Raw genomic sequence first — 24,658 nt, 5'->3', positions numbered from 1 at the left:
GAAACAAAGAATGTCCCATGCTTTAGGGAAACCTTCACATGCAATTGAAAAAAGGTGAAATTCCCCAAATTTGTCAAGCAAATCCGTAACAGTGGCTCATACTTTGACATGTATACCTGTATAAGTGTTTTCAACTAGGGCGGCACACCGCCGTACGAAGCAGTAACCCCTTTCCCGGGGTTTTGGTCTCTTTTCTCGATCTTGAAACTTTGATGAAACTGTCCGAAATTGTGAAGCTTTGTGGACATTTGAATCATAATTAAGCCCTACATGGTTATCTTTTCATGAAATATTATAATGAAGGCTTAATATTGCCGTTGAGCCAAAAATGACAAACTATGCCCCAAGTAGAGTAGGCCTATGCCAGCCTTTAGGCTAGGTGTAATAATTTTAGCCAGGGTCCGTGTGCTGGTTTCTTTCATGTTGGCTTTTGTTCGGGTGGCGCAACAACAGCCACCACGAAAAATACGAAGGAAACCAGCACACGGCCTAAGGGTTACAATGGCTACTGCAACCATGATGAAAGTAAGACGGACCTATTTTTTACAGAGCAAGTCTGGCGCCCCCAGTGCCGTTGTAGGCCTTAAAATTGTACTCAAAGAAGTGTCGCTAACAGGTTTGCAAAGCACAGGGCGCTCCTTTAATAGCTGGGTAGTCTGCTGAGTAGATCGATTTTCGGATCGATCTATTGATCCCGTAGTCGATATGCCCGCCACTGCAACCTAAATACTGTGTTGCAGAGCGATTATTACCTGTAGAAACTGTTACAATGTATATCATAATTTGAGTGTATCTATTTTTAAACAGTAAGTTAGAGATCATTAGGCTACGTGATCATGGAAACTGAATAAACTGATTTGTTCCTTGACTGTGATCCCGATGTCTTCTGAATTTATCCCGTACAAATTGATACCAACCGCTGTATTTTCGATGAAGAAATCGCGTTTTATTGTTCTGTAAAATGTGGCAAAATACAAAATATTATCTACCTATCTGTATTACGCCCCGATCAGCTGAGGCACGGAAACAATTGGTTTTCAGAGAAGTACACTTGTTTACTTCTGTCACGTGGTATTCCCGATGTAAACAACTTGATGCAGCCGCCATTTTGTTCAGAGAGTCGCATCATGTCATTGAATGGAGTTCACGAAGTTGTACGCAGGATCGTTTCCCGGGAAATTTTAGATGGATTATCGGTTAGAATTTGAGATAAGCTGGAACAGATGACGTATTTATGGTGTAGAGTCGTAGACGAAACAAAAAAAAGCCACTGTTGGCTTTGATTCGGGTATTTTGTGGTGTAAGCAGCGGCCGCATTTGTGGAATATTTCTGACAAGCAACATGGCTGACCTCAAAGCTCGCAACGCGAATGTGGACTCGAAAAAGCCGGTTACGCAAAAGGTTAGTGCTTTCTTGTTGCTTGTGTAGTTTATATCCTTGGGCAAATTCAATTTTGATATCATTTTAATTGCTTTCATTCGGTGACATAAATCAAAGGAGACAGCGAGTTCGTTTGAGATTAGTCTCAGTCTCAGACAGACTCGCAGGTTCTTTCGTGCGTGAAAAGGTATGGCCGGACCGCGGCTAGCGCCTGCGGCCAATATGTGTAACTACCAGTGTCCGGACGTCAACCAAAAGTCCTCTTTTCACGAGCCGCCAGCCAAAGCGGCGGCACCGATGAATGTTTTATTCATGTGTATGAGCTGATGAAAATCTTTTTTCCTCGTTGCATTAGAATAAATGTTATTATTGTGGCCCAAAATAATAGGCTGTTGGTCATCTGTCGATCAAACAAGAAAATCTAAGGTACACAATGTAACAGTGTTGTCAGTACATTTTAAAACGGGCGCATCGTTGTCTCCGCTGATCTCTGATCGCTCTGATCATGGACGTTAAAAAGAGGCATATTCAGTCGTGACAGCAAAAATAATTTTTAGCCTGCCATTTAGAAAGCATGAGAGATTGCCGGTATAGCGTGGTTTCTTTAGATGCGCAAAGGGGAACCATTGTCAAGTACCACTACCAGTAGTAGTAATAGTCGCAGTGCACACTGCAGAGTTTGTGTCAGACTTTCAATAGCAGTGAAACAATGGGATTACATTGAAAGATAGCAGACAACAAAGTTCTCATCGACCAGGCACACTGCAACTGGCACTGTGGTAAAAATAACAGACGGGGTTATATTTTATCATCACTCTTTACTTTCAGGGATTGAAACCAAAAGTTACGCAAAATTTAACAAAGCAAGACCTTCTGAAATTACTGAGCTTGTTAGAAGGAGAACTACAAGCAAGGGATTTTGTCATCTTGAATATGAAGGTGAGAGGGGTTTTGTTACTTGTGTGTAGGGGAGTGTGTACATGTGTTCATGTATATGCCTATTGGGTATACCATCTTGCATTTATGTGTGTAGAATCATTCATGCATTGCGATAGTAAGAAGGCCACCCTAATGAATAGCCCTGGTTTTGATTTTTTTTACAGTGCAGATAGATATATGTTTTGAGATAGTTTACCGTACCAAAGAGATGACAAATTGTGTTGCTGACGAAAAGTTTTAGTTTCTCATAGATTTGTTTTTTATTTATCCCGTAACATTTTTTATTCTCCAATTGTTTTGTAAACTTTATTAAAAATGTTTTCGGCCTTTTTCTCTGCACAGGTCTGGGCCACAAATTAAAATGAAAAGAATGTACAAGAATGTTTAAGTAAATATATACCGTAATATATAGATAATATAAGACTTGGTTTTATGAAAACTTATTTCTGATAAAAAAACAAGAATTCATGGTCAGTTTTTTAGAAAGGAAGAAAGGAAGTATTGTTTGAGATGATGAAGTATGTATGGGCAAAGTCTTACTGAATCCAGAATTGGAACAACAGACCAAATGACATATGTGCTTGGCTGAACCCAATAGTATGGATATTTAACTCCTTCATAGCCATAGAGTGTTTTTTTAGCATGTGACAAAAAGAACAGCTGTAGTACTTTTTTGCCTGTGAAGGAAACAAGTAAAGAATGTGACACTTACAGTGACATTCTGGCTATCAATTACATTGTGATAAGCTGACAGCTGGCAGCAGGACCATGAAGTTGAGGAACCTTCCACAACTTCCTTATGACATTATATTACTTGGCTTGCATGTACATGTAAATACATAAGATGACTTTATTTAGTGATTTGAACATTCAAGTATTTTTCTAGTCAGCTGGCCAGGCACCACAAATTATGGTGGATTTCTTTCTTGGTAATTGTGATAGGCAGACAGGCCAATAGCATTATGCTGTACTACATAAAAATGGCTGTGAAAAGATGACTTAGTCGTGAAATATATGTTTACAATCAGTCATAATGTTTAGGCAGACCATAGACAGTTGAGAAACTTTCTTAACTGTCTATGGGCAGACCTTTGTCATGTTAGAAACGAATATTTGCTGCATCCTTCAAATTAGTTATTTTCATGGTCACTGATACTTTTTGTATATATCTATCCCTGTTATGTGGAAGAGTGTCGTTTTACATTCAAGGCAGTTGCACCTCCCAGTTTGCAGTCGCATGGATGTAACAGTATGTGAACTGAAGATAACAAGACTTGTGTGGATGAAATAGTTTTGTTACTACAGTATTTCTTCTGCACTTTTGACTATATCTGAAATAGGAATGATAAGTAGGTATTAGTGGGTTTGTCAAGGGGAATATGCGATTATCAGTATCCATAAGGAAAATTATCAATCACAAAGGATTGTTTATCTGCAGTGACTTTTTTCATTTCCTTTCTGGTAAAATTTCAGTGACAACAAGCCTTTAATTATAGGAGTTCACAGGACCTGATAGCCAATTGTTAATATAATCTATTGGCAGTTAGTTTTTAGCATGTAGGCAATCCTGCTGAATACATGTATCTCGGACATCAGAAATATTTCATGAAATTAACTATCTGGTTTTGTCCAGTATATCAGACGATATATGTAAAACTTGTAAGACAGAAACAATACTTTCATAGTTTTTAACCAAAGTTACAATAAAATAATTTGAATTGATTGAATTGAATTGAATTGAAGTAATGTTCTGAATGGTTGTGGGTTAATCTTGTCATTGTTTATCATGAAAGTTTCATTGATAAATCTATTGTTATAAAATTGTGCTGGGAACAAACCAGTCAGAAAGTAGTCCAGTTACAGCAGGATGGCTAACTTGTGACTCGAGTCGGTTTATTTTCAGGTCACTTTCTGTCCAACATAGCATACATGTTCAACACAATCATTCTTTTAATAGGGACTGGGCAGCAATAGCCCAGAGGACAACCTCATCAAGTATTGATACACATGTTTTGATAAGACACAGGTATTCTCTGAGTTCAAAGTATAAAATTCTATTCCAGAATTCACCTGTAGGTAGTATGCTACAGGATGTGCGGAGTGTTTGAAGAAGTTGTCAACATTCATTGTGCAGGAGTAATTGTGAGGTCAATGCCATGTAAACTCCAGGGATTTCTAGCAAAGCTCAGTTAATCTCTTTTACTGAGTTACTTTTGTATCTCTATATTAGCAGATTCTCTACCACACCCAACATAGTAACATATTCATATGACCCATATGCCGTTTTGAAATTGACAGTGGAAGGCATGATGTGAAATACACTTGCTTGGGCCAAATATCTGACTTTTACCTCCACCATATGATGTATTTAAAGGTTTTTATGTTTGATAGATCCTTTTTGAGAACTAGAATCTGCCAAACAAATTTGGCTCAAAAAACCTTGTTGTTGTTAGTTTATTTACTTAGATTTTCCTGTCAGTAGTTCATGAGCTTCTTAGTGTGTGGAATGGCATTTTTTGAGCAGTGTGTTATTTTTAACCATTTGTAACCGAGGGGGATGGTTTTATTCCATAGTATGGTATTACAATGATGTACATGTACGTGATGTATTTTTGAAAGTCACAAACATCTGTACCTTTGTTGTACGCCATCGGCAAATTGCAGTGATGGTCTTTTTTTTTGTTGTTGTGGCAATAATCACTTTAAATATTTATGAGTGATGGATGCCCACAGCTCCGAGAGAACTAAATCAGCGTATTGACTGGTTTTTCATCTCTGAGGAAGTTTATTGAGTGCCATCAAAGTTGCTAGAAGAAAAGCAGCTGTGTTTCGGTGTTGCTTAGCACAATGTATTTACTGTTATATGTGTTTGCATATCATACTATAAGCCATCAACTGCTGTTGGGAAGCAGGACGTAGCATAGATCCCACCAAGTGAGGAATCTCCCACTGCTGCTAGCCCTGTTCAAATATGTGAATCATCATACATACCGAGCAATCCAGGCTAAGTTCTCAGAGGAAAAAAGTAAGATTACAGCATTCAATGAAACAAAAATATCCTTTGCCTGTCTGCTGTATTCTGCATTGTAAGAGGGCAAAGGGTAAATACTTCAGTGAATTGATCTAACTTAGGATACTGTACATACATTTGCATTTAAATGACTTGAAGAACACTGGAATGTCAACTAGACACTTGAAGATTAATCCAGACATCCTTGCAATATGAATATCTTTATTCTGCAATGATAAGTGTAAACATAGTGAACATTGAAACCCAATCAGGCAGGGGGCATAATTATGACTGTATATCCAAAAGCTTGAAAAGCCTAGTAGTATTTTGTTTGTATAGTTGACAAGTAGAAAAATTGGAACTGCTGGAACTGTTTGTGTCTTTATTCAGTATCGTGTATGCCTCAAAGATATACATTAGAAGATTTTCGCACAAAGTCCTGGTATGCTGGTATTTTTAGTTTTTTTCACAACAGGTAGTACTGCACATTTTCAGTAAATGCATGCTGTGGTTGATGATTCTCAAAATAAATTAGTTAAAAATTGACATGTTTTGCATTCATGAACCATATTCTGCTCTACATGTATGTGCAGTACGTGTTCATTCTGTATGTGGCAATTAAGCCTGACAATGAACAGAAATAAAGTTACAACTGAACATTTTGTGATGTAAACCAGGCATTCAGAGTTTTGGTAAATTTGAAACTGTATCCACCTGTCAAAGTGTGTTTTTTCTGCACTGTAACCGGTACATGTTGAAATCAGTGGCATTGTGAGCAGAGAAGGAATACACATGATGGTGTGTAATAAATCAGTTATAAACATTGAATCTTTTGCTTAAGTTGATGGCAAGCATGAAAAAACACACATTCTGATTAACCTTTGCCAGATATTATTTCCTAAGACTCCGGGCTGATGAGAAGCATTAAATAAAGAAGTAGGGAAAAAAAAGAGTGGTATGCTGAAATATGTCTTTTCAGTTTCATACAAAAGCTCGTGCTGTGGGTCGCCGAAGATGGCTGCAAGCGGCTCACTGATACGCATGTGTCAGTATGGTACGATTAGCTTAAAATTCTTGATGGCATGGTTACTACATGTACCACTGCAATACTATGATTAGTGTGATTGCGTCACTGCACATCATGACCCAGCTGCTACAGTGTTTACTGTAAGCAAGATTTGTAACCAATAAAGTCAAAAACTACTAAATGGAAAAATTGAAAATGAATTACAAGCATTGACATATTTTTTATACTGGATAAAACATAACACTGTCCGATAGCATCACCCATGCACGTGCTGCACGCTCTCTAGCAGCCATTTTGTGTCAAGGGTCACCGTTGTGGCACAAGGTATGCTCCAGCGCGCTGAGTAGTCAGTATCAGTGAGCTGATGCACATGTAGCAAGCAAGGCTGTTGACACCTGTGACAAAGAGGCGTATCCTAAAAATACCTTCATCCAAAACTATCTACTATGAACAGATAAGCCTCTTCTCCCAAGTTGTATTTATTTCTATGATGTGTCTATGGAGCCTGGTAGAAAGAGGATTTACTGTCACTTTATTGAAATGGCTTTGAAAGCTTATCAGCTCAGCCCTAGTGTGATATTAATATTCTTCAGTTGTGAGTTGATGTCTTATGCATACAAAAACATCACAAGGATTAATTTCACAAGAACAATAGAATCAAATAATGAACCAACATAGAAATAATTTCTGCTTCCGGTAATTATGCCAAATACAAGCTCTTCAAGAAGTTTTAAATCACAAATGTCAAAATTTCTGGCAAAAACAAAAATATCTTTTTATTATGTCCATTATGATGAAAATATAAACCAGTCCATATCAATGTCATCATATGACCAATGTTGTCTGGTTTTGCAGTGCAGGCATGTATTTTCAGAAACAAAAATGGTTTCACTTGCAGTATACATGTTTGGGTAGAGTACAGTATCTGACATAGGTTACACCTTCAATATTGCCAAATATTAACCTGTCTTTATGCCTTGGAACAAGAGTAGCCAATGGTATGTTTCATACAACCTGAAACAGATGGAAGCCAAATGCCTGCAAGAAATAACATCATTGTGAGCTCTAAAATTCATGAATATTCAAGAAAAAGGTTACATGTAAATGAATCTATTGTATGATGGTCAAAATGATAAATCCAAGATACCACATCCAGTGATGGATTATTAGAACACCAGTTTTTGAATGGTATTCATTTCTGCATTTATAAATAATTTATGTGATGTAGAGTTGAGGGCTTGATACTAAATATGTCTGCATGGTGAGACATGGACTCCATATCTACATGCCAGATAATGTACCGGTACTCATTTCAGCATCACACCTATGACAGCCCCTGCTGTCAATGAAATGCCTGTATCACCTTTTGCACAGCTATTTGCACAATCATTCATTTACCAGGATTTGTTTCTGACATTCAGCGATGTAACTATGAGATTTTGGTCAAAAGGACAACTGCTAATGGACTTTGAAATACACATACAATACAAGAAAACATTCAAGAGTTTTGACCCATGGCATTTGTGGTTCTGTACGATTGCACGCAGCTTCTTAAAAGCCATACATGTTAGTCCCATCTACTGAGGTCTGAGACTGTCACTTCCTGAAGAAAATCAGTTACAGTGCAGCTGATTAGTACTTGCCATTAAAGGTACAAAGTCGGCCATTTTTCATGAATTTTGTTTGATACAAGATACTACTTATATTGTTTGACATGTTGAAAGATACTGAATGAATGGGTGACCATGCATATATTCGACCCCGGTTTTAGACACGATAAATGAAACCATCGCGAAAATGAATTAATGACCATTAATTCATTTTAGCGATGGTTTGGTTGATCGTGTCTGAAACCTCGTTTGAATATATGCATGTCACCCATTCATTCAGTATCTTTCAACATGTCAAGCAATATAAGTAGTATCTCGTATCAACCAAATTCATGAAAAATGGCCAACTTTGTCTCTTTAACTATTGATGTCAAACTTTTTCATGGTTCTAGTGCTCAGCTGTCTATCTGGTATTATATTACCATGCCTGCCCGTCGCATTTTGATTGGTCGAGCTGAACCACATGACTGACCACAAATACACAGTAATGGTCTGTTTACATGCCTGTGAATATGAATAATAAGATTAACAACTCAAATATCATTACTTTACAGCGCAAACGTAAATCATAATCAATCACAAAATAAAATGGAGCACTTGTGGGCCAAGTTGAGATACTTTTTTCTGAAAATATCTCCAGATTTGCCAATTTTTTACAGCGCCCCGCGTACATTTTTTCACGTATGCTCAGTTCTGGGGCCCAGTTTTCGTTCGCTTTCCGGAATTTTTTTTGCAAATTTTGACCGGTTTCTTCGGTTCGTTGATAATATAATGGAAATAACAGACTCCGCCTCCGACCAGTAAGTTTATTTATGGGTGCGGGCTCGAGGAAAGCCAAATTAACCGGGCTTGGCAAGCCTCGCCCCACTAATTTTTGGCTTTCCTCTCGCCCTTGCCCATAAATAAACGTTAATGGTCAGCGCGTTGCCCGTTATTTCTATAACATACATGTAGTTTTACAGTAGGAAATATTATTTAACTGTGGTAGTACAAATGTACGCGGTCAAGAGGAGGAGATAAAATTTTCATACATGTATCTTCCTGTGATTTCAGTTTGCAAACTACCAAATAACATACCCAGAAAGAAAACCAGCAGTGAACCAGCATACCGTTTTATACAGTTTTGTTACATGTTGCTTATGATTAAACTTAAAGTTGAAAATGTGCACAAGTTTATGTTCAGGGTTTTAAATAATCTTGTTCCCCATTTTAGTCTTTATAGTTCCAGCTTTATCATAGAGAACGGAGAGGGTCAATACAAAATGAGGTGGTTTGTGGGTCAATGATCTTCCATCATTTTCAAAAATGGAGAAGTTAGATCTGTTAACACAGAAGGAGTGGGGGAAGAGTTACTGTCAAACAGATGTTTGTAAGGCTTTCTACAAAGCATATGCCCCATGTGCATATGGGGTATTTGGCAAATGGCTTGATTCAATTGCCATTTCAGCTGATCTGCCCTTTGAACCTAGGCGATAATCTAGCACTGCTGTTTTTGAATCTCTGCTGCAGGACCCCACAAAAACACTGACTATACTTTCAAGATGCAAATACCGCTGTGACATTTTGTTTATTTACTTCTGTGCATGTACAATACACTTTCTGGTAATTACCAATCAGCATTTCCCAGAATTCCTCAATAAAAAAGGAACCCATATAGAATTTTGCATATTAATTAATATACCATATAGTTTCCATTGCTTTTCAATGAATTTACATGTGTACAAATGTAAAAGTCCATCACACGTTACCATAGAGTTACATGTATAATTTGTTTCTGTTTGCAATAACCATGCAACCAAAGTTTTTCTGCTAGTTTAAATCAGAATTACACATACCGGTACCCACAGTTGCCATTGTGACAGAAAATGTCAATATATTCCATTGGTTAATAATGCATTGGAATACAGAGGCAGCAGCAAATGAATGTGACTATGAGTCAAACACATATAATACATGGAGTCAAAGGTCACAATGCTATATGCATGTTATCTTCTGTGGTCACCAATACTAGTATTTTTACATTCATCTTGTCATGCGTGTTTTTACTCAGTGCATGATATATGTCCAAGACAGATGTGACATTTCATGTGAGATTTACACAGAGACAAACCATGAGTTGTGCATTTGCACAACATGGTCATACACGGCATTGGTGATTTATGACATTTTCAATTTTATGTCTAATTGAATACTGTAATTAGTTTCTTTGTCCTGGAAATTGTATATGGATATTAAATGAGGATTAATGAGTTGTAATTCATCATCAGTGTGTGTCATATAATGGTTTTTGTCAATATTCTGTTCATGATGATGTTGGTTTTAGATTCAGCTGACATGCAAGCACAGCTGTTTGAGGTCCCTGGCTGACCTTTTGCAAATTTCAACTGAAAGTGTAAGGTCTTGAAATCTGTACCCACCCCAATCGGTCTGATTACTTTTCCATCTGGCTGTTGCCTAAGGATCTATGCTAAGGTTGGCAAATTAAAAGGCAACATGGGAGACATTCAATGCAAGAAATATGATATTGGTGTTCAGACATGACCTTTGCAAATTCAGACCTTGTAGCCTGTTGCATAAATGTGTAATTTATCAAACAGACACTCTGTATAGCTCCAGTTCATCTCATGAAAATTTTCACCCAGTGAGGTTCATCCAGCAGAGTTAACTTCCGAAATTCAGATATCCAGCTACACTGCCATGATTGACATTTTGTGATGTAATACATGTAGATTGATGTCAGAGTGTGCTACACAGCAGTACAAATGTTGATGTTAGCACTGTAGCAGGTGTGTGATGTGTGTGTGTTCTATGTTGATGACATTTTTTACAGGGACTTCATCTGGAGGTCACGTTTCTCAAGACAAATTTCAAATTTGCAGTGAATGATCATATGATACTTAAAATATCCCTGAAGACTCACAACAAAACTAAAATTTTTACATCAATATCAGTACATATTGAAATTCCAAGGCAAAGACTGTACACATACCTCACATTTGGAAATATTAAAATAGCATTTCTTACCATGTTAAACAAATTTACATCAGCATGGATCATGTTTCAATATGTAATATGATCAGATTAAGGAGCTGTATTTATGCTTTGTTTCCATAGCCATCATGGGAGAGAGGTCATACAGTATCATGTCAAAGGTCAACTAACTGTGGCAGGTCACCTTCAAGTATTGCTTAACATCAAATATGTTAAATCATGTTTATGATTCTATATTAGTCCTGATTTCTTCAGTGGTGAACTTAAAGAAACAGAGAAAAAGGTTGCCATCATTTTTCTGAGCGGCAAAATATTGCAGTTGAAAAATATGATAAATGCCACAAAGATTTGAAGTTTCAGGAGTCTTACCCATAATTTTATGGCACTTTTTATCACTGTTTATTGTTCAATACAAGTAGTAGTGCTACTATTGCACAGTTATGCACATTTTAATTACATTACAAAATATAAGAAACTGCTGTCTGATTCCAGAGCCAGGAGTAATATTTATATGGTGTACATGCATTCATGATCTTATTTTGTTTTAAAAACTGCAAACTTGATCAAGATTTTTCAGGACACTGGAAGAGAAAAAGTAATAAACTTTACTCTCCATGTCTGATATAGGTTATGTAAGTTGTTAGTCTGTCACTTGGCGTTCAAAGAGTTTCCAGACACGGAAGTTAACTCTTGTACAGTATCTTGGCTTTAATTGACATTGTTGTAATTTTAACACTTCTTGAGAAAGATAAGATTGGCTACTTCTGGCATTTAAAAAAGAATTCCACACACACAGGCAGTATCCTGTACAAAGGTCTTGGATGACTGCCAAATGGAATGGAATAGCTGATGTGCACAGAAATGCAAATACTGATTGTGATTCATGTATTCTGATGGTCCAGATATGAGCCAAGAAATTCATTCTATTATGTGTCATGCAACCTCTCGTTTGTCAGTCGTCTATTTTCAACCTTTCTAATTTTAATGAAATTCACACCCAACTATGGGCAAACTGGGAATTGCGTCATTAGTGCCATAGTAACACACATACACACAAAGGTTAGATTCTCTCAATGACGTTTCCCTTATAAGAAAAAAGTCCCCCTGTTGAATCAGGAATGAAGTAATCAACCATTCCATAAAGACATAGTTGCTCACTATTTTTTTTCAGTTTCTTTTGTAAGAAATGAAGCATCATTTTGGTAAAATCAAGTAAGGTACCATTTGATGAAATGCAACTATCTTCAGAACCCAATATTGCATTTACGATAAGAAATAGAAACAGAGAAATGTTCCCTTCAATTTTCCTGAATGTCAAAAGCTTTTGATCGACGTGAAAAATTAAGTGACCAAGCATGCGCATCGTAAGTTTTCTTCTTCCAGTTCAGTTGATAGATTTGTGTAACTATCAGAATACAATGACAATGAACAATCCTATAGCTTGCAGTTGATTTAAGGTAGAGTGCAGATGAATATTGACCAAAGCTTTTTTTAAACTGTTCTCTTGACCACTTTGACTGATACAAAATGAAGCACAAAAAAATCATTGCTAGAAGATCTGTGAAAATAATCAGGTTACAAGACAAAGAAAAACGCTTATTCAGCTCCCAGCTGTAAGAATTTGTAAATTGAGAATGACTTCAAAATTTCATGGACGGTCCATGGATAATTAGCTCTATTTTGATAATTGTATGAACAAAGTGAATATCATTTTTGCCATCTTTACTACTGAGGACTGACACAAATTTCAAAATAAAATTTTGAGAGAGGATTTAATCTTTCCAAGCGGAATAAAGCTCTGGCTGATGAGAATGTTAGATACATTCTGTCTAAAATGATTAGAAGGATAACAGTCATTCAATCGCTTTTGAATGTGACAGAAAAGAACTTGCTGAAATGTTTGTATGTAACCATTTATTTGATATTTCAAAGTTTTTCTTTGGAAAGATGAACAAAATTATCAACTTCAGACTACAAGCAGACTTTGTGACCTACATATGAAATATAAAGTCCCCGGACAATTTGAACTTTCAATTGCTCTGTACTTGTTGTCTCACTGTGTATGTATAGAACACGTAAAAACATGGGTGAAAATTAAATGAGACGCTCATGAATATCAATAAAATATATTAAATTTTGGAACCTAATTTTGGAAGTTAGGATGAACAGAATACAGTATGTTTCTGTCGTTGATCATGACAAATAATTATTCGATGAGCAATGCAGTAACCTACTTTCTCTTCATTGGGTTCATTACAGTATACCTTAATGGTACCAAATACTTGCATTTACAATTACACTAATTGAGTATATTGTAACTGTCTTAGAGTACATTGTAACTGTCTTAGAGTAAATTGTAGCTGTCTTAGAGTACATTGTACACTGTACATTCTACAAGCTGGTAGATAAATACAATACATGTATCTCTCTTCGACAAATGATCACTGATGGCATCGGTGACATGGGGCCTTAGTTAGTGACCACTACCTATCTGACTTACAGATTGATATATGGCGGGTGCCACATGTGGGGCAGGATGCGCTTACTATTTTCGAAACACCTGACATCACTTCTTGGTCTTTTGGCCAGAGGTCCATATATCTTTCTTTCATGAATTTGACTTTGTTTGTGTACCGTCTATTTACAGCGCTTGTCATTTTAAGTGTGGAGTTTTTAAGGGTTTGGCACACACGGATTTTTTGTTTGGCACAGCCAAGGTTTACAGTTCGACACAAAGAAATACCAGACGGAAATGCAACATTTTATCCAAGACAGACGACACGTTTTCATTTCTGTCTTCGTCTGAGAATGCCGCACAGTGCAGTGTTGTTGCATGAAAATTTAAGCGAGTTGTTTTAACGGTCACAACTGTCGGTCTGAACAGAAAAAGACCCACGTTTGATCGTCGTATCTTCGTATAGCTTGGAGTAATCTATCGAAATAATGCAAAATACACGGGGAAGAACCTACACCCGTGGAAAGGCAACCAGCAGTGATCTCCGGCAATAAGTAGTTCACGAAATAGAGGAGATAGGTGGTGATAAGGCGACTGGTTTTGTACCTCGTGGATCATATGTACAAAACAGCGAAGAAATTGCGATTGGCAGCAACGACCGTATTAAAAGAAGATTTGGGTACATTTTTGCAAGACCGGTTCAGTAAATCCCCCTAGAAACTATCGCCGTGGTCGACAAAGAGTGTTCCTGGACGTTGAAGTTGAGTTCATAGAAGCCATCAAATCTGAGAAGCCCTCCGTTAAGGACCGTTCAGTTTTTACGGCCTTGGGGGCCGGCAAAATCTTGTCGCCCGTGTTCAAAAAAATATAGACCCCCTGCATTTTTCGTGAAAAAGATGACCCCCCCCCCCTTTGTCAGACGAAAAAATTTGATGACCCCCCCCCCCCCCCCCCCCCCCCCCCCCGATGAAAAATAACCAAAACACATATGTCAAATTTACCCGCACGGTTTGGATTTGAACTCCGGTACGCGGCGCACTATTATTCGTGTAGCAAGATGCCAGTGCACAAACTTCTTAGCCACATCCATGCAAACGTCTGTTAATTAGGACTCGTGGTACGAGTCCAAAATTGTCTGCGTTTTCCCCTGTATTGGACTTGGACTTGGTACTAGACTCATGCTTGTTTATTGCAATGAGTTCAATCTGTGCCTGCCTATCTGCGCCGCTGCTCTCAGAGAGCAAAGTTGGCGGGAACAAGTTTTCATGTGCAAGTTTTGATGAACACTGAATACACAGGTGGTTTCCGTTATGGAAGTCAAACCTGGCTACACTGAGTGAGTGTTACCCTTCAGGGTACAATACAAATAATGTTTAGTCAATTTCATAACAAATAGCTTCAATTTTTGCATTTATTTAATATTCCCGGTAAAAATCACGCCCTTTAGTGCAAATCACATCCCTTGATGTTAAATGGAATAGTCTTCCGGTGTTGTTTGACCGAGACTCGCGAAGGTTTGAACCAATCATACGCCTGTATCGGGAAAGATTACTGTCACTCTTAGGTAAAAGTTCTGCTACAGTGTTATAGCTCCGTAACATTCTGTATGATAAGAGAACGTGCGGCAATCGACGCATCCTTTGATGTTTTTGTGTCGGAGTACAACAACTTGTACGTTACAGTCAAGAAACCCGTGTGTGCCAAACCCTGAAACTCCACACTAAAAGACAAGCGCTGTACTGTCTGTTCTGTGCTGTTTTGTGTCTATGTTTACAACTATTGTCTTACAAATTTTGACCTAGTGTTATTGGATTATGGATTGGTATGATTGCAATTATTGTAACAGTCGTAGAGTACATTGTAGCTGTCTTAGAATACATTGTAACAGTTTTAGAGTACATTGTAACTGTCTTAGAGTACATTCTATCTGTCTTAGAGTACATTGCAACTGTCTTAGAGTATATTGTAACTGTCTTAGAGTACATTGTAACTGTCTGCTGGTGAAGAGGAGGGCATCTTACTAACTGCTTCCAGCTACTCACCTTTGGAATGTGTGGAACTCTAGAACTTGGAAGCTTTTCTTCATATCCGCAACAACAACCAACTTTTGGAAACCAGTTGTAAATTACATTAGTGTGCCATTTGCAGATTTGAGTTGGCATGTTACTGTTTACCTCATGTTATTTTACATTACAGTACAGAAGTGTTTGTGCACAAATTTTCAACATACTGTTACTCCTGTCTTCATACATAATTGCACATGATGCTGTAAAATTGGTTCAGTGTTAGGCTATAACTATGCCTTGTATTGCTGAAAACTCCAATTTGAAGATTGAAAAATCTTCAAGATCCCAACTGTAGTAAATGAAATATTGTTTTGTCTTTCTTGAAGGGTGCTGATACTAATTCAGACATTTTGACTTCAGGTCTGACTTTCAATTTTTCTTCAGAATCAAACAAAGTGGTTCACCCCTGAAATTCATTCTCACGTTTTCTTTTTGATACTGCAATATGCCTTTCATTGTTTGGCTGTTCCATTCAATTACAAAAGTACTTTGTGCCATGGGAGCAGTCTCATGGGGTTCCCACTGGGTGGCAAATGTTAAAGCTATTAATGTAGTGACATCTCTGGCCCCAGACCTTCCTGGCATCTCCATTGCCAGACTGGACAATGATATCAGTGACCTGCTAAGATCCTTAGACTGAACAATGATATCAGTGACCTGCTAAGGTCTACCTTGTGTGTTTTTGAAAGCTAGAATTACTGGTCCTTAACAAACTGACACGAATTTTACAATGTCATGAAACTTAACTAGTTTTGTCAAGTACTGGCACATGTTATTTGTGTTGTGCAGGCATGTACTGTAATGATGTATGATGTGTCAGCATTGTTCAAGATGTCACAACAATAATGGATGGTTCTCTCTGAGTATATATTGCCCACAATGCTAAAACAAAACAAGAAAACTGTAATATTAATGGTTGATTTTCACAAGCTATGCATTTCAGCTGACAGGAGAAATAGAGCTGAAGTTCTTGTTTAAATTTTCCCTCATATTTACTATGATTAGGTTGCCTATTCAGCTAAAATGGAAACCAGCTTATTGCAATGAAAACTTGAAAACTGTAAAATAGCATGCAGCTCAGTCAAAGTGTTTTACAGTAGTCATATACCGTGTGGTAATTAATATTTAGCTCAATGAGTATGCTATTGTCAGCAATGTCTTGCTTTGCAATGGAGAATCCGAGATGGAAATCAGATAGATATGGCATATTTCATCAGTCCCTGTGTACAAGTCATTTCATTCCATGACAGCTTGCGTACGATCCAACAAAAAGTGTTAATTTGTTTATTTTTCGATTTTTGAAAGATCCTCGAGGGTACTAATATCAGAAATATGTGAAAATCCCTGAGCATGACTGGAACTGAGATTGAAGTACTTCAGTGAAGTGAAATTTTTTGCATTCTTTCTTCTGCATGAAGGAATGCTGGCATACATGTACATAACCTTGAAGATAGCTTGATTTCCCTTTAGGCAAAACAGTCCATTCTATCTCTCACATAGCTGTAGAGAGACTCAGCTTTCTTTCTGTCACTTATCCATATTTTTTAGTTCTTTGCAATAATTACTACACACAAGTCATCAAAGCTGGTGACATCCAAATCACAGCCAACATTTTGAAAAAACAAGTCATCGTTAATGACACAGTCCCCACTTGTTAATGGGTGCTTTGATTACAGGTCCTCAGGATAGAGTCCTCTTCATTAGGTCTGTGATAAAAATACTTTTGAATAAATTCGCTTGATACATGTCTGAGTTGTAGTTCAGGACATGAAAAAATCGTAATAAAATGGCCACATGGTGGCCATATTGGATCGAATCACAAAACAAATCAATGTGCATATGTATGACATAGGTCAATGTCCTTGTACCAACTTTGATTAAAATCGGTTGAAATATGCCTGAGTTATGGCTTTGTACATGAAAAATCATAACAAAATGGCCGCAGAGCAGCCATATTGGATCGTATCACAAAACAAATCAACATGCATATGTATGACATTGGTCAATCTCCTTGTACCAATTTTGAATAAAATCGGTTGAGATATGCCTGAGTTATGGCTTTGTACATGAAAAGATCGTAACAAAATGGCCGCACGGCAGCCATATTGGATCGTATCACAAAACAAATTGATGTGCATAGCTATGACATTGGTCAATGTCCTTGTACCAACTTTGAATAAAATCTGTAGAAACAAGCCTGAGTAATGGCTCTGTACATGAAAAAATCGTAATAAAATGGCCGCCTGGCAGCCATATTGGATCGTATCACAAAACAAATTGACGTGCATATGTATGACATAGGTCAATGTCCTTGTACCAATTTTGAATAAAATCGGTTGAGATATGCCTCGAGTTATGGCTCTGTACATGAAAAAATCGTGACAAAATGGCCGCACGGCGGCCATATTGGATCGTATCACAACACAAAAGAATTGACATGCATATCTATGACATTGGTCAATGTCCTTGTACCAACTTTGAATAAAATCAGTTGAAACATGCCTGAATTATGGCTCTGTACATGAAAAAATCGTAATAAATGGCCGCCTGGCAGCCATATTGGATCGTATCAGCAAAACAAATCAACGTGCATCTGTATGACATATGAAGTAATCCTTGTACCAAGTTTGAATGAAATCGCTTCAGGCATCTCTGAGATATCTGCGTGAACGGACGGACGCACGCACGACGGACGCACGCACACACGCACGGACATGACCAAACCTATAAGTCCCCCCGGACGGTGTCCGTGGGGACTAAAACATAGCATGATAGTCCTTCAGAGGAGATGCTGTTTAAACACCAGAAACAAGTCATCGTTGATGACACAGTCCCCACTTGTTAATGGGTACTTTGATTACAGGCCCTCAGAGAGGATAGAGTCCTCTTCATTAGGTCTGTGATAAAAATACTTTTGAATAAATTCGCTTGATACATGTCTGAGTTGTAGTTCAGGACATGAAAAAATCGTAATAAAATGGCCACATGGTGGCCATATTGGATCGTATCACAAAACAAATCAATGTGCATATGTATGACTTAGGTCAATGTCCTTGTACCAACTTTGATTAAAATCGGTTGAGATATGCCTGAGTTATGGCTTTGTACATGAAAAAATCATAACAAAATGGCCGCACAGCAGCCATATTGAATCGTATCACAAAACAAATTAACATGCATATGTATGACATTGGTCAATCTCCTTTTACCAACTTTGAATAAAATCGCTTGTATACATGTCTGAGTTATGGTTCTGGACATGAAAAAAAGTAATAAAATGGCCACACGGCGGCCATATTGGATCGTATTACAAAACAAAGTCGAATGTGCATGTGTATGACATAAGTCGATGTCCTTGTACCAACTTTGAATAAAATCGGTTAAGATATGCCTGAGTTATGGCTCTGTACATTAAAAAATCATAACAAAATGGCCGCACAGCGGCCATATTGGATTGTATCACAAACAAATTGATGTGCATGGCTATGACATTGATCAATGTCCTTGTACCAACTTTGAATAAAATCTGTTGAAACATGCCTGAGTAATGGCTCTGTACATGAAAAATCATAATAAAATGGCCGCCTGGCGGCCATATTGGATCGTATCACAAAACAAATTTACGTGTACATGTATGACATAGGTCAATGTCCTTGTACCAACTTTGAATAAAATCAGTTGAGATATGCCTGAGTTATGGCTCTGTACATGAAAAAATCGTAACAAAATGGCCGCACGGCAGCCATATTGGATCGTATCACAAAAAAAATTAAAGTGCATATCTATGACATTGGTCAATGTCCTTGTATCAACTTTGAATAAAATCAGTTGAAACATGCCTGAGTTATTGCTCTGTACATGAAAAAATCGTAATAAAATGGCCGCCTGGCAGCCATATTGGATCGTATCAGGAAACAAATCGACGTGCATCTGTATGACATATGATGTAATCCTTGTACCAAGTTTGAATGAAATCGCTGCAGGCGTCTCTGAGATATCTGCGTGAACGGACGGACGGACGCACGCACGCACGCACGCACGCACGCACGGACATGACCAAACCTATAAGTCCCCTCGGACGATGTCCGTGGGGACTAAAAATGATATGAAAGCCCAACAGCTGTAGTTTCGGAGAAGTTTTCAGGAAAGATCACCATCAATGAATTACTTTTGATCAGTGGTAGGTGTAAAGGATGAGCTCCACTGAACATGCAGATAGCCAAGAATGTGATTGATGCCATTGTGATCATGATGAAACTTAGCCTAGATTCTTTCCATCCGCTTGCCTCCGTACAGTAGTGGGGAACGGAGGTACGGAGGCAAGCGGACAGAAAGAATCTAGGCTAGATGAAACTCAGGCCTGTCTGAATACTTACATGTACATATACCTCACAGCTGAAACCAACTTCCACTCCACTATAGAAATAACCATCTGATGATTTAGGCCATCAAATTACATGAACCTTTGCCAGGCTATCGTAACCTCAACCCAAGCTTTATTGATAACTTTAGGAATGAAAGAAATGCTTAATTTCATGAGCAGTTTAATTTTAGTCAAGATGGCATTCTGAGAGCTCTATTTGTTTCCTGTTTTTGTGTGAGATTTTCAATCAGAATCCTGGTTGAAAATTTTGAGGGCAAGAAAGCACCAAATGTTTCTTTCTCCAATGGTGCCCATGGCTGTCTGCAATCTCAGCAGTTTTAACATCATGCCTCTGTGGATGTTGACTTCAGATGTGAAGTACTCTAATTACGGTACTTGTACAAGGTTGTGTAATTGATGCTGTAACCTCCAAATGTCCATTTAATTCCAAGTTAGTTTAACTGTATTGCCTGCAGCATTCATGCAGATGTCGGCTGATTCACTTTGCTGAAATGTACATTGCACTGTTTTACACATGTACAATTGTGATGTTCAAAAGTACCACCAATACTACTACAGTACATGTATTAGAAATGACATGATAAGTGACTACATGTATGTATGAGCATTGGCAGTTTATACACTAATGAATTGTAAAGCTGCAATTACATGTATTTAGAGACACATGATGTAGACATTTCATTTCCAGTTAGTTACAACTGGCTGTCTTGTTTCTGATAATGTTGTAAATTCCATTCAACAAGTAAAAACCACACCCATGTTCATGAATGCTTGTACATTCATAGACTAATTACCCGAGGATTTACCTAGAAATCTTGAAGTGTTTTGAAGGTGTTAACAGCTAATGCTTCAGTTTCGAACCATATCTGAGTGAGTTGATAGGCATGCATCCCCCTGACATTTGCTGATTAATGATGTTGGTGTTTAGTATGAGAATTGAGGAGGCGGTTCATTCATTCCTCAAGTACAGGTACAGTAGGCTTTCTCAGAAAGCAGCTTGTTCCTCTCCGATGCTTACAAGATGCAGAAGTTATGATATCATAGTCTAGTATCTTACCCACATTTCAAATGCTGAAGTTCTGAGTCATTGAGTTCAAACAATGGCTAGACACTGGACTAAATACTTCTGAGTACAGATCTTCTTAAGTTTGGAAAAGAATAATACTTCTACAATAGAAGTACCATGTAAAATTTGACAAATAAATGTAGTTCTCAAAGCGAGACAAAATCTTCCTCTCCAATACATGTACCTATGATTACTATTTGACAAGACTGCTACAATACATCTCACAAACAAAACCAAATTATGACAAACTGTTTTTTTTTCAGTAAATTTTATAATTGTGCATAACAGCACATGTACAATGTTTCTGTGAGTGTGTATTTTATTGTTCAAAGTACGTATTTCTTACTATAGCCAGGCATTCTCCACAGCAAGGAAAAATGAGAGGGTGATTCCTGTGTTGTACAATTGAATTCTTTTGTATAATCATTACCACAGGAATAGATTTGCTCAAAATCACAGGGCTGGTTCATTCCTTGAAATTACCCTCATGGAAAACCGTGATATCAAAACAGAAGTCTATCACTATCTTATAAATTTAAGTCGACAAATTGCTCTAAACATTGATCCCTACAAATGTAAATATATTTTCAGAGTAGAATTTACTGATATTCAATACTTTGATTATAATCGCCTCAAGTAAAATGGTCAGAAACGATGGGAAAACTGTTCATGAATACAAAAGTTATTTTCAATGACAAGTGAAATGGTCAGAAACCATGGGAAAACTGTTCATGAATACAAAAGTTATTTTCAATGACAAGTGAAATGGTCAGAAACCATGGGAAAACTGTTCATGAATACAAAAGTTATTTTCAATGACAAGTGAAATGGTCAGAAACCATGGGAAAACTGTTCATGAATACAAAAGTTATTTTCAATGACAAGTGAAATGGTCAGAAACCATGGGAAAACTGTTCATGGATACAAAAGTTATTTTCAATGACATGGTCCAAACTTGATCTTTTCCGACAGCTTCAGAATAGAAAACTGATGACTTTGACATCATCCTTGGCGCACTGTGATCATGATAATTGGAATATTAGTCAACATAATTGACTAGGACATCAAAATCATAAAAACTGTCACAACAACAAAAGTGGCAATCTGTCAGCCATCACTATTTGGACATGTCAATAAACAGATGTGCATATGTCAGTCTGAAGTCACACAGTGTCCTTTTCTTTTGGCAAGTTAATATTAATGCACGCATATCCAAGAATTAATCCATTGGAGATACCAAGAATTCATCCTTGAGGCACGCAAAGGCACCAGATAAAGGTCGAGTTATCGGTCGTGGAAGAAACCTGAATAGATTAGGAGAGTTAAGAAAGAATTCTGAGAGACATAAAACGTCTTGACTCAATCATCCCTAGATTTACCTTGTCTGTGAAACACAGAGTTTGCAAGTTTCTCCCAGAGTCGATTTACAGCAAAAGTAACAATTCATAATTTATCATATTTCACAAATATCCACATCAAAATTAAATTACTGGAGTTTCCCATTCTTGCCCCAACCACTAATTTCACTGATAGAAGCTTCTTGAACACATATATATTTCATTGGGTGTTCACTTTGCCTGAAGTGAATCATTCCACATGGAATCCACTGCTAAACGACACTCTCAGTAGTGAAAGCACTTTCAAATCAGCTATTGATGTGCATGCACTTGCAACTATACTGCAGTGTAATATTTCTCTATCTGTGCTTCATTAGTAATACATCATTTGTACAACTGTAGTCACATTGGATTTTTTCAGTATTTATATTTTTAATAGCTACCACTGACACTGAAAATGTCATTACTCATTACCTTTGGGGACAGGAGTTATAATTTTCAATGAAATTTTTCACGGTTTTTGTTTTTAATGATAATATCAGTTTCTTATTCTACTATCCCCATATTGAGATGCACAATACTCAGCTTGTCAACTGTAAACTGCACGTGTGTAGACTGCATTGTTATTGTTGACAAGCAAATCTACATCTAATCTGGACTAAATTCATATTCAAAATATAACAGTGACTGTGTTTTAAATGTATGGACGCTGTGATTAACCCTTTTCCTGCCAAGTCATATTTCACCATCAGGTCAAGATGGTTAAAATTAATGAAACACAACGTATTCCATATGATGTATTTTAACATAATACTGTACATTTGAAGGCTGTTGAAAACACAATACTGTAAAGTTGATTTTTTTTTGGACAAAAGATGCTATAACATACCAAGCCAAGTGGTTGAAAATACGTCATGTTTTGGCTCAATACCGCTTTTTACTGACTTGGCTGATGAGGAAGTGATACAGTTATTACTGTCTGGCAGGAAAAGGGTTAAAAACTGAATGTAGTGACAGTTTTAACATATTTTGGGTAATAGAACAAGAAATTGTTCAAAATCAACAAAAACTACGTACTGTCTCTTTAAAATGAACTCAAGTATTTTGTTGGATAAATGTAAAAGTATCTGTTAGGAAACTACCAAAATAGCAGTTACTACAGTATAGCAAAATTTTCATTCATCATCCACACGTACATGTTTCTAATTTAAAAACATATAGTGCATGTCTACTGGTGTTACAGAGTCTTGATGAGTTCAACAACCTAAAACTGACTGATGCAATTGCAAGTATTCCATAAGTTGTTATTTCATTCCATAAAACCATATAAAAGATATTTACACACAGGAGAGAATGTACAGCTGTTTCTTCATGAAATGAGGTTTGTTTGATGAGTTGAATGTCTTTGAGGAAACCATACTGGCTGTTATAGGAAGTGTAGAAGTTTCATGAGTCTGTTTTCACAATTCAGACAATGTGTTTAGTTTCTCTAAAAGACAATTGCTACAATTAGTGCAACACTGAAATGCATCAGGATTTTTCACAGGAAAATCACAATTGTCTTTGTAGTGAAGGGTTTTTCCAGTGACAATTCCTGAATAGAACGCTGGTCATTCACTTTGGCTGATGGAATGCACCCAACAACCATTATAAATGCTGATGTGGATACCAGATTCTGAAGGTTGAATATTGTGAACTGTGCATCAGAGAGAACTCATGAGCAGACGTTTCCTGTGCATGGTTGTCTGGCTGGATTAAGAACACATCATCTGACAAGGTCAAACACAGGGTACACTATGAATCACAAGCAAACCTGAGTCATCTTGAAATAGTTCACCTTGAATGCTTGTAAAAGGATTCATTTGAAAACTTTCATCTCAACGACATCATCACAACAGTGGGGCAATTTATGCAAATTAGATTCATACACCTGCATACTATACCAAAATGGCTCCACCAATAGGAAAACAGCTCATGATACAAAAGATCCTGTTTGCTCCTACACCATGTGACTAACTTTTATTTCCTGGTAAAATATCCGATCTATGGAATGTAGGCTTTTCAATAATTACTTCAAATTATAAAGGTTTCCTTGGCAAGAAGGCAATGTCCTTCATTTTTTAATTTCCTCTTCTTTGTTTCCAAGTATGAAACTGACTCCAGACACAGCCTCCCTTCTGCTCAAAGATAAGAAGTTAAGCAATCATCCATTCAAATACATCCTTTATTTCCGGAATCATTTTGATTCAGTTCCTGTTCAGATGCATACATTGTATTGGTCTGATGTCATTCTGTTCAACTGATATTGTTTTACAACCATTTCATAGTTCTGTATCAAAATAAGATGTGAATTTAATATGCTGGTACTTGTACTTCTGTTAAGAAATGTTTA

The 24,658-nt window shown here is 37.2% G+C and overlaps 1 protein-coding gene across 3 annotated transcripts in view; it reads left to right on the top strand.

Annotated features, from left to right (window-relative positions):
* The first annotated feature begins 1,094 nt into the window (after positions 1-1,094).
* LOC139135796 (cortactin-binding protein 2-like) overlaps positions 1,095-24,658 on the top strand; it is a 62,953-nt gene continuing 39,389 nt past the window's right edge. For 2 of the 3 annotated variants that reach the window (XM_070703499.1, XM_070703498.1), the window contains exons 1-2: positions 1,097-1,402; positions 2,210-2,320. In XM_070703499.1, the coding sequence (XP_070559600.1) occupies positions 1,343-1,402; positions 2,210-2,320 (171 nt within the window). In that variant the 5' untranslated portion in view covers positions 1,097-1,342. Of the gene's footprint in view, positions 1,403-2,209; positions 2,321-24,658 lie in introns of all 3 variants that reach the window. The other variant, XM_070703500.1, reaches the window with a different exon arrangement.

This window comes from Ptychodera flava, chromosome 6 (genome assembly GCF_041260155.1).
Source record: "Ptychodera flava strain L36383 chromosome 6, AS_Pfla_20210202, whole genome shotgun sequence".
Classification (NCBI taxonomy): Eukaryota; Metazoa; Hemichordata; class Enteropneusta; family Ptychoderidae; genus Ptychodera; species Ptychodera flava.
This window is presented reverse-complemented; position numbering and strand designations above follow the sequence as displayed.